The sequence below is a fragment of the Coptis chinensis genome, chromosome 6 (assembly GCF_015680905.1).
Source record: "Coptis chinensis isolate HL-2020 chromosome 6, ASM1568090v1, whole genome shotgun sequence".
NCBI lineage: Eukaryota > Viridiplantae > Streptophyta > Magnoliopsida > Ranunculales > Ranunculaceae > Coptis > Coptis chinensis.
In genome coordinates this window covers 67,624,716-67,636,924 of record NC_141461.1, presented here as the reverse complement: position 1 = coordinate 67,636,924, position 12,209 = coordinate 67,624,716, and the positions used below count along the sequence as shown (strand labels likewise).

Sequence of the window (12,209 nt, the reverse complement as noted above, 5' to 3'; positions counted from 1 at the left end):
CCGTCTGTCGTTTTGTATATTAGTATGGTGTGTTAAATAATTCTCACACATTTGTACGGGTTACGTATTAAATGGAGAAGTTTAGTATTAAATATTTATGTATATTAGTTGTCTTTTACTCTCTAAAAAATAATAAAATAAAAAAAAATAAAAAAATAAAAACCATAATGAAGAAACACCATCCCAAACTCACCAAAATAATTAATTGATACACATAGTGTTCAGAGAAGATCGCGCACGCTACAAGGTACGCATAACACTTGTCACACATGCAGCTCGATTATTCTATCCATATTCTATTACTGAGTTATGATCATCATTTCTGAAATTACATGTAAGTCTAACTACCCTGTAAAATTTTCCTCCATATTTTCTAACATTGAACCATCTCATTAATTGTCTTTGGAAATCTGACATGACAAGACTTACTATGGATCCCCATTGATGCTGTTCATAATCACATGGGTCATTAACTACACTTGGAATCCAGATTGGTACAGACTCATAGATTAGCTATAAATCTCGTCTTTTTCAGCCATTCTTATTCAAACAATTTTCACTATCCTTCCCTCAGTAATACTACCAATGGATCAACCAAGAAAAATAACGGCTGAGAAAGACTACCTGAAAACTTTCGAAGATGGCCGGTTTTCTCCTTATTTTGACACGAAATCATATCGTCATGGATGGACGCCTTTTTATATCATTCAGCATGGGTTATTCCCCGAGAATTGGTTTTGATGTTCTACCAATTTAAGCGGATCTGAAAATGGAAAATTCTACTTCAATGCCTATGGACGACGATCGGAATTGACTAAGGAAATGATCCCCGACATACTTCAAATCCCAATGAATACCCAGGAGTCCCTTTTTTAAGAGTCATCATTTGATTCCACCAAATCTTTACTACGAGCTACCGTATCTCATGACGAAGTCGGAAATACACATCACATTGTTCTTCAACGCTCTTTGAAATAGAATCAACGTGTTGTGCTCCACTGGTTGGGACACAATGTGGTAGGTACATCACACCAATCAGAAGTCACAAAGCCTCAACTTCACCTACTTTGGATTTTGTAGACTCAAAGAGATGACTTTTGTCTAATCCAACACCTCTGGAACGTAATCACCAAGAAAACAAGAAGGTCAGCACCCTACCCACTTTAGTCACGCCAGATTATGATGCGTTGGGGTTATCCAGTAATTTCTCCAGAGACACCCCTTCAAAGAGCACATATAAAAGTACTCCAAACAGACTACTCCGTTGGTTTTTGGACTCCTGATACTCTGATAGATGAACAGAACGACCCAAGCTCAAATTCTGACCATTTATTTAATGAAAATGCCATGCTGAACATTATTAATCCCATGGAAGGCATTCAACTTCTTCATCATGGTTTGAGAGAACTACACGCTCGTCTGAATATCATCATCACAACTCTTAAGGATTTCTAAGAACGTCAAGCAATGCATGATGTTGAACAGGAGGAGATCTTGGAAAATCATTCTCAGTCCTTGCAAAATCACGCCTCCTAATGGAAAATCAAACTGTATTCTCTCTGCCAAAGGGGACATTCAGATGCAACTCGCCAACAAATGGAAGAACTAAACAAATCACGCACGATATGCATCTCCAAGATCAACATAACAATCCATAATTTTCTAATAATACTAAGTCAATAAATAAATACTCGTATATGTTATTACATTTTTCGTTGTATTATCAATTTTGTCTTAGCTTTGTGTTTTCTTTTGTATGAAATGCTTAATAGGATTGTCATCATTTGCGTTGTGACTAATATAATTTAACATGTGCTTACAGGAGGGTCTATTCTCTTACATACTCATTTATCCATCCAGTTTGCCTTTGTCGTTACCTATTTCTTTACTTCATCCACTATGGCATCTTCATCAATTGCATCTTCATCAAACATGGTATCTCCCAAACTCATTCCTGAGCAATCCTTTCAGTCTATGATGGATTCCAATACCTATGGCCATCTCTTCCGTGACTACATTACAAACATCGGATGGTCTTCCCTAATTCTTCAACCTGACCAAACTTATTCTCCGAAGTTTGGTCGCGCATACTTTTTAGGTTAATATGGAAGACACACCAGCATTCAACCATGTGCATGGTTTCTACTTAGACGGGTTCACAATCCAAGTTGGTGACACACCTCATATCTTTTCTGAACAACAACTTGCACTAACTTTGGATCTTCCATATCACGAACCTCGCTGTGATCATGGCATTACATCTATCATAATTCTTACCGTTCCTTTCAGTGGCAAGCGTTTCTTGAAACTTACGGTGATGATCTTGAGATTAAACGAGAAGGAAATGGCCATGTGGCATGGCGTGACGTCACCATTCCCTTAACAAGCATGACCATGAACATGGGGACTGCGATGTTATTTGTACTCCTGAACATTATGGGAGATTGGCATTTTTCTACTGCCAATGAGGTTGCTTGTGTCGTATTTAGTGCACTAGCTCAAGGTCATACATTATTTAACATCATAGGTTGTGTTATCTCCAACCTAAAATGAGCTCGCACTTTTCAGGATCAGTATATACTTTTACCGGTCACCGCTTGCCGAATCATGAAGACACATTTTCCACAGTTTGCGGCTACTTTTCATGACTGGGTCAAGGTAGATTCTATGTGCCCAAAGAAACGTAATCATTCGCTTCATTGAGGTTTCGCAATGGAAGTCATCCCGCCGTACACTGAGGCATGTTCGTTGTTACCCAAGGATGAAAATATGAAGACACATTTGAGGAAATCTGGAAACGAAGAATGGGCAGAAATTTGGCAGACTATTATCTTTTGGCGCGATGCTAAGGAAATGCATTTCCTTCAAGAGGACTCCAGAACTTCACATCCTGCTGGATGGTAAACTTAAGCTTGCCATTATACATATCTAGCTAAACCTTATGTTTGGTGTGTTATTGTTTTTCATGTTTCATATGCTATTGTTTTTCATTATTTTGTGTGCTATGTTTAGTGTGCTATTGAACATTTTATTGTTCTTTATGAATAATATATTATATTATGTTCTCCAACCTTTCTGTTCCAGCAATCTAGCCCTAATTTTGCTCACGGTTCTCAGGTACTTTCTCTCTTTAATTATTGATACTTCGAGGACTAAGCATCATTCTGTTGGGGGTGCTTTAACCCTGTACCAAATATTAGGCAAATTGTAACCTGTATATAGTTTTTATTTTTATGTTAATAATTGAACTTAGTGACAAAGTTTTGTTTCCTTTTCAATGATGAAAATTGTCTAGAAATCTCACATTAGTATCTGAATTAGGATTTGTTTTTAAGAAACTTAAGATAATACGCATGCAATAGTTTATACATCTTTTCATGAACATTCATGTACTGAGTATCATCGATTGTACATAGCAGTAAGTTTCTGGAACCAACGGTTAGTTACTTAAACTATCAATCCTGTGAAAATCTAACCAAAAACCTTGACATGAGTGATTTGTGTGTGATGACACAGGGGAGTAGTTTTTCCGATTAGAGAAAATCACGCATCTATTTACTTGATCACCACCCGAACCCTAGGCGAGAATTTAGGCCATCTTTGGATCGACATAGCTAAAAATTCTTACCTGATACAAATTTTACCTCTAGTCACTCCACTGAACCTTTCATAAAACCTTTCGCTTTCACAAAAAAAAAAGAAAAAAAAATCCTTACCTATCTATTAAACCAAATAAAAGAACCTACCTAAGTGATGAGTATGAGAAATAGGATGAAATGTGGAAAGAATAAAGAGAAAGACTTGTCCCAAATAAAAGTCAGTTACTTGCTTCCGGAAAGAAAAATAGAATCATGTTCTTAAGCCATCTAAAAAAAAAAAAAAATCATTAGAGGCTTAAGAACAAGGTTGGAAAACTCGCCAGTTAGAAGGAAAGAAAGCAAGGATTTCTAGTGTAAATATATGAAGACCCTATTTTCTCATACTCAGAATTTTTGATTATCCATTTCCATTTTCTTGTACACTATCACCTAAGCCCCACAATACTTAATAAAGACCTCTAGCCCTCAATTAGGAGTAGGGTGGTGTGATAATAAGTAGTAGACGTGATTGATCGACATCGGCTCCTCCGACCGCCATTGAGATGTGAGGAAACGTGTGCCCACCGCATTAATCGGAGTTAAAGAAAACCCGAGTGGAAATTTTTTTGAGTGAAATTGTGTTTTGACACATACCGCGAGAACCCATTTAGGTACACTCTCCAAAGGATTCAAAACAACCCCGCTAGTATATTTCAATGAAAAGTTCAATCGCATGCATGCTCATATGTAGATGTTTTAATTATTGAATACATATTAACTTGAGTTTCAACGAAATCAATCCTCGCTTCCTCGCTAAGGAGATGTATGGATATCCGAGATTAATTTAGGAAACGAAGTTTACACACCGAAGTCGTTGTAGTATAAATGAAGTTTGTGAGTATCTTCTCTGGAAAACTCTCACGAGGGCTATAACTCGGTCCACTAGGGAATTCCTAGTGGTTTAAGGCCTTGGTGCATATGGTCAATGCAACCACACTCTCGCAAAAAACGAGAATTAGTTAGGACTACACATTTTTGGCCACTTATCCGCTTTAATGTCTCTTTTTGCTTGAGGACAAGTAAAGTCTTTTTTGGGGTAGTGTGATAAGCACCAAAAGTGTATTATGAAACCCCGCTGAGACATATAAATTTGGCTAACTATGTGTTTAATAATCATGAAATAAATATGTTTTCATACTTTTTGCGGTATTCGCATAAACATGGAAATATGGTTTAAACCTGCGATAAAAGCACGAGGATGCGACATATATATGAATTCTTCCAAATCCGCACGCGAGAAGCATCAAACTTCCGAAGCTCCTACCTCTTGAACTAGGACTCGAATCGACAAAGTGAGTTGCTTCGCACAATCGTATGATGAACTCTACGCATAGGCGGGAAGTTGTAAAATTGCCCAAAGACCGGACCGCCACTGGACTACACATTGGACCCACTATGCGGGCTCACAAGATTGGATGAGTCATCAATCATGGAGCATGTCAAGACAAAAATGACAAATTATTGGTGCAAAGTTGACACGTTGCATGTAATTAATTAGATTAGGTGTTAATAGTGAAAAAAAGGCAAGGTGTCACTTTGTTTTAATGTGGTGGATAAAAATGAAGTAAATGTAGTTTGATGTTTCACATGGGAGGAAATGAGATGTCTTTCATATGGAGAAGAAAACAAAACAAGGGGGGGACACTCCATTTACTCCCTTGACTTCTTTTCCTTACCTTGTATTATTTTAGTTCCTTAGCCATTTTTATTATTTAGTTTTAGTTTTGTAAGAAAAGCTTGTAATAGTTTTAATGGAGGAAACTTTGGTTTTCTTCTAAGAAATAAATAAAAATCAAGTGAGTTTAGATAGTTAGTTTTCTTTTTCCTCTTTCTCTCTCTCTTTTTGTATTTTTAACTAGTAATCCTTTGTCCCAAGGATCATGAGCTAACTTCCCTTTAGGGGAGTTAATCCAACTCATGTGAGGGAAAATATTTGTTGTTGGGTTGGTTAGTTGTTTAGGAAGAACAACTAGACCTACATCCTATCCCAAAATGATAGTTGGTGTAGTGTCTAGTTAGGAATCAAAGTGATGAGCTTAGAGATAAGTCATTGCGTGGTTCCACTTGCTAACATATATGAGCTTATAGATGAGCCATATATGCTAGGGATCAAGTTTTCTTCTATTATGGCTTGTCTATGAGTCTAGGAAGAATCAAATGAACCTATTCAAATCAACATCAAAAAGTTAGTTTTACATGAGGAGGATTGGCTCTCCACCTTTTTCTTTAGCAATTTGTATTTTGTCTTAGTTTCATGATTTCTAATCTTAATGTTCTTCTTTAATGTTTGTGTAGAAAAGAAACTTAGTATTTGTATTAACTTACTTACTAGTTCCCTAAGAGTAAAAACCAAATTGTAGTTGTCTTAGACTTTAGGTTGGTTCGAATCCTTATTTCAACTTTACGAACACGAAGATCGTGAGTAAGGAAACTTTGAATTTGCTCTTTCGCTAAATTAGAGAGTCAATCTCTAACGTAGTAAAAAGCTAATATCATAGGCATTAGATAGGGGAAGCAGTGGGTACCAGAGCTACTCTTCGCGGCCGGAAAGAGGGAGAAATAAAGTCCAGAGGGAAAATAGAGAGCGAAAGACCCCACATGGGGCAAGGAGATGGTCATGGAGCCTGATCATGAGGGGGAGCCAGACATGTTGGATCCCTGGGATAAAAGGAATGGGTGGAGAGTGTTCGCGGACGACTCAGCAATAGATGCATGCAGTGGAGTAGGCGTCGTGGTGGTTACTCCAGATAATGACCGGATTGAGTTGTCCATGAGGCTCGGGTTCGCGGCCACCAATAATGAGACAGAGTATGAGGCTGTGATAGCGGGATTGGGAATGGTAGAGGATTTGGGGGTGGATGAGTTAACGGTGTATTCAGATTCCAACTTAGTGGTATGTCAGGCAAACGGAGGATTTGTCACTAGATGTGCTCGAATGGCCAAATACCTGGAGATTGTGCACTGCAAAGCAGCCAAATTCAAAAAAGTCAGATTCATACATTTGGTCCGCGGGGAGAACCGGCATGCAGATGCTCTGGCATATGTTGCGGTCGCAATGCCGGGGTCAGAGGAAATAACCATAAGAGTCAGGAGGTTGGAGAAATCAAGCATCGAGAGGGTGGACGAAGTATGTCAGGCTGCAGAGGGGGTAGGAGGATGGATGGACCCTATTAAACACTTCCTGTTAGGAGGGGAGGTGATGGACCAGAAAGAAAGAAGGAGATTGGAACAAACTTCACAAAGATACATTCTGGTAGAAGGAGAGATGTACCGTAAGAACTTTGATGGACCGCTGCTAAGGTGCCTGGGGCCGAGCCTGGCACAAGAAGTGTTAGCAGAATTGCACGAAGGAGACTATGGAAGCCATTCGGCAGAAAGAACAACTGCACACCGACTACTGACGCAAGGTTATTTCTGGCCTCATATGAAAAGGGACGCGGTGGAGTTTGCCAAGAGGTGTGGGAAATGCCAGAGGTTTGCTCAGCTAATATTTGCACTAGCAGAGCCACTGTAAAATATATCCAGTCCGTGGCCGTTCGCTATGTGGGCCATGGATATCATGGGTCCGTTGCCGATGGCCAAAAGTAAGAGAAGATTCATGTTGGCCGCTACTGACTATTTTACCAAATGGATAGAGGTTGTGGCTCTACAGCAGGTAAAGGAGGAACATGTGATTAAGTTTTTGTGGGAAAACATTATCTGCAGGTTTGGGTTACCACATTCTATTATCGCGGACAATGGAACACAGTTCACGGGGTCGAAAGTAAGAGAGTTCTTGCAGGCTTATAACGTGAAACAGGGATTTTCGGCTCCTTACAACCCAGAGGGTAATGGGTAGGCCGAATCATCTAACAAAACTATCATGAACAATCTCAAGAGAAAATTAGAGGATCGAAAAGGAGCATGGGCTGATGAGCTGAGTCATGTGCTATGGGCTTATCGTACTACACCGCAGACATCCACTAAAGAGACTCCTTTTTCATTGGCATACGGTATAGAGGTAGTGATCCCTTCGGAGATGGTGGCATCCACGACGCGCACGAAGGCGGTCGAAGGGGGTTTGAACTGGGGCATACTAGCTAGAGATTTGAATTTGGCTGAGGAAAAGAGGGACACCACGCGTATCAGGCTAGAAGAATATCACAGGCACTTGCAAAGGCAGTACAACAAGTGGTTGAGGCCACGATAGTTTCAAGTAGGAGATTTCGTGCTTCGAAGAGTGACTCCAAGCACCAAGAAAGTAAAGGATGGAAAAATGGGGCTAAATTGGGAAGGGCCCTACCAGGTGGAAGAAGTTGGAGGGGCTGGCACATACAAACTACGGACCATGGAGGGAAAACTGATAGATAGACCGTGGAATGTAAGGATGTTGAAAAAGTTTTATGTTTGAATGTACTACCAGTCCGAGACAAAGGACTTGGCCTGTTTGCACATACATAATACAACGACACTTTTAGGAAATGAGCATACTGAATTAACACAGACAAATCCAACTTAGGGGCAAGGGGTTGCCGATGGCGAGCTCCGGCACCTCCACGAGACAAATGGGGAGCCCCCCGCGGACAAAGATGTCCAAATCAAACTCAGGGGCAAAAGACTTGCCCCTAGCAGGCTCATCAGCCTCAAAGAGACAACGAATCGAGGGGATGAGCCCTTCGTGGGACAAAGATGTTCGAATCAAACTCAGGGGCAAAGAGACTTGCCCCTAGCAGGCTCGTCAGCTTCAAAGAGACAGTGAAGGGGATGAGCCCTTCACGGATAGCATGCCTGAATCAAACTCAGGGGCAAAGAGACTTGCCCCTAGCAGGCTCATCATCCTCCCGGAGACAACGGGGATGAGCCCTTCGCGACAAAGATGTACAAATCAAACTTAGGGGCTAAACGATTTGCCCCTACAGGCTCGTCGGCCTTAGAGAGACAACGGGGGGGGGGAGCCCTTCGCGGACATCTTGTCTGAATCAAACTCAGGGGCAAGGCAAGTTGCCCCCAGCAGATTCTGGGTTTAGGAGGTTTGGCCTATAGGATATTCGGGGCTAGGAAAGACTAATGGGGAAGCAAGAGAGAAAGGCAAAGGAAAACATCATCCACAGTTGGTTAGGAAGAACAAGAGCAAAGAGGATAAAAGACATAACTTAAGCATAAAGGGGGAAGAAAACATCCATAGTATCAAGTTCACTTACAAAGATCACATATACAACACATCAAAAACTTCTTCAATAGAGATAAATGCTAGAGTTTAAACAGCATAAAGAGGCAAATCATTTCAAAACGGAAGGCCAAAACATATTCAAAGGATGTCGGAGGGTGTTGTTAGAGAAGGGTCATTAATAGCAAGGGTGTCCGCGGTTGTGAGTATGGCTTCAGTACTAGTTGACGCCACAGCCTCTTCAAGGTGATCCTCCGTTTCATTCAGCCCCTCGTTTCCCGAAGCATCTTCAGCTTGATCCGCAGCCAGAGTGGGTGGGTTTTCCGGAAGGAGGCATCCTTCCTTGAGAAGCTGAGTGTGCTCCTCCTGTATCTTTTTGGCCACCTGCTTATCTGCTAGGGCCTTGTAATGGGCTTGAAGGGCGGCCATGTCCGCCGCATGTTGAGATGCAATGGCTGCGGAGCTTTCCTGATGTTGTTGGAGGAGTGTGGCACGCTGTTGACTTTGGCGGTCGTTGACGGTGTCCATATATTTCCCATGGTTGGCTTCCACAGTCCTCAGCTCATCTTGGCCCCGAAGTTTGGCTATATTCTTGGACCAAGCTCCAACTGAAGGCGGGCGCAGGTGGCTTTTAGGCCATCAGGGCCATGGCATTCCTTCTCCAGGGCCTCCACCTTGGTCTGGGCACCGAAGAGACCGCGAATCATATACGAGATATCAAGACTCACCTGAAAGGAAAAGAGATAATGAATCAGAAGGGAAATGCGGGAGAAAGGGAATATGGGGTATAGTAAAGTACCTTCTCCCAATTCGTATATAAGGACGTTCGGTGCTGCTCGAAAGTCCCTCCTTCCACATAGCTTTTGGCAGGTGGGAGCCATAGAAGATAGAGGAAGCTATTGCGGGATTCTCAAAAGCGGAGTCTGTAACAGTGACTTTGCAACTGCGCACATTAAAGGTCGGGGAGAACACGGCGGCCGTCTCTTTGCCTGGCCGACGGGTAGACTCAGCAGGAGCCTCCTGTTCAGCGGCCCGGACAATAGGAGCAAGTTCGTCGGAAGCAGTGGTTCTTGGCCGCTTGCTTGGCGGCCCATCAGTGGGTGCAGCCACCACAGAAGGAGAGACCTCCGTTACTTCATCTTCATCGTCACTTTCAAACAGCTTCATCTTGGAGAGATCCATGTCTGCGGAGGAATGTATTGATCTTCCCAGGTGGCAATGGATTTGTAAGAGGGGAGAGGTTCTCGGTTGGTTGGAGGGAGAGGGTCACTGTGTACAAGGGTAGTAGAGGAGGTAGAGGAGTCTCGGCAGAGTGGCGATGAGGGGGTGGACGGGAATGCATTTTGGGAGGAGGCGATGCCCTAGGTTTTCGCTCTTTCGAAGGGGGTGGACGATAAAAGGGCGCGGCAAAATCGGAGATATTGTGAAGCAGCGGAGACTCCAGCAGATGGGTGCCAGTGGTAGGGTGAATGTTCAAATTATCAGCTTGTGCAGGACCAAGATCGCGGAGCCTATCAAAAATAGGACAGATAGTGCTGGCGTATATCCTCGATTTAGAATCGGGTCGACAACCTGCAAGGAAATACAACCGGGAGAATGTTAGTTTGCGGAGTCAAGGCCGAAAGAGACAGAATCAGCAACGGAACTCACTACTAGATTGGAAAACAAGATGATTAAGTGTCAGCCCAGTAGGGAGGTCCGCAGGCAAGAAATTCCCAGAAACATACAGCGAATAGTGGTGCCACTGTTTATCAGATGTGGTGATGCGGAGTAAGAATGATTTCTTTTGGGGACGGACACAAAAGGATTGGTACCCCACGCCAACATCCTTGGTACTTTTCTTTATGAAATATTGAGAGACAATGTTGCGGCTTATTAGTTTGGGATCACCAGTTCTGTTGTAGTAGTTCGCGGTATACATTACTCTCCAAAAATTGTCGATGCCTTGGCAGGGAGGGATATTGAAGTGATTACACACCTCCACATCCAGTAAGGTGAGGGGGAGCCGTAGTCCGGCAACAATCTGACCTATTGACACTACTAGGAACTCGGGCTGCGGTGGAACTAAGTTGGGGTAATGGGTGACCGATGGCACGTGCTCTATCAGAATGTCAGCTGGAATTCCGTAGACAGCCCTTATTGCACCCAAATTAGGTCTACGATATCTGGATGGCGGCGGTAATGGGATGAGGAATCGGCCAGAGGTGGATGGGGCCGCCGTAGCGGCCACGGGAGGTGGAGAGGCCACCTCAATAGACCGAAAGGAGGAAGAGTCGACAGAATGAGAGGGGGAAGGGTTCTCGGAGGCCGTCGCCGACATCGAGGGAAAGATGAATAGGTTTGAAGAAAGAAGAAGATACTAACAGTTGCAATGACACGAGATGGAAGAAGATAATGCAATCAATAATATAAGGAGAACAAGGACAAAGAGAAATGAACCTGAATCGGAGCCCAAAGGTGATGAAATCGGACCGGAGAAAACGCCAAGGGGTGGAGGATTCAAGTGAGTAAAGAGTGAAAAAGTTTTGGAGATGGAGAGAGGTATAGTGGGAGAGGAACTGAATGAAGAAAATGGGGGAGAAGAGAGGAGCGGGAGTTTAAATAGTGCGGGGCAAAACCGTAATTACCCAGGTGCTGAAACCGAAGGGACGGTAGAGGAACCAACACATGGAGGTTCAGAACCCAAGGGGGTGCGGAAACAGCGCGCGTGATGAGTGTCCCGCAGCGCACACAAATATCGATGAAGGGTCAAAAGATATATCCAAATAAAAAAGGAAAGCAGATTCTCGACCTCGGGCCTATTAGTAAAGGCCACGGAATCGAGAAGGGGCATCTGTAGTGGTGGGGTCTGTGACATCAAGGGTCAAAGGTCAAGGGGGGCCGATGCAAGCCGCAGTAGTAGGAATCGGGGAGTAGTAGATCCCTTTGAAAGGAGGGCCCGTAGCGAGATAATCAGAAGACGTGGGAGCAGAGTAACATATCGTGGAATGTAAAGGTATAGTGATAGCCCTACACGTGGGAAGCAGAGGAGCGATGGATGGGAGTGCAGGTGGACGACTATGATGTGAGAAAGGGAGTAAAAAAAGAACAATGATAGAGAGAAAAGGAGGGTTTTTTCACTCCAAAGGAGGCGAGACTTAGAGTGAGAGGAGGGAGATTGTATGTAACAGTGTTTGAGTCACAACATGAACATGAACATGAGTATATCTGTCTTCTTTTCATATGTTCAAGAAACGTTTCTAGGAACTGTTATGTATACACGTCTATGATTTTACGTTGGTTTTGACCAAAAAGTTCCATCTGTCTTTGATGACTTTCGGACGTCCAATGACACTTGAACCCGTTTTCATCTCTGCATTATTTTTCACACCTCTGACAAAAGTATCTTAGGGGTTGTAAACCTTTTGCTTTTGTTCTATTTGCAT

At 42.7% G+C, this 12,209-nt stretch overlaps 1 protein-coding gene across 1 annotated transcript; it reads left to right on the top strand.

The window, feature by feature from the left end:
- The first annotated feature begins 6,249 nt into the window (after nucleotides 1-6,249).
- On the top strand, nucleotides 6,250-7,152 carry LOC147494077 (uncharacterized). Its single transcript, XM_086568023.1, has one exon. It carries the CDS (start codon nucleotides 6,250-6,252, stop codon nucleotides 7,150-7,152), a length of 903 nt encoding a protein of 300 aa, XP_086424149.1.
- Nucleotides 7,153-12,209: the final 5,057 nt, after the last annotated feature.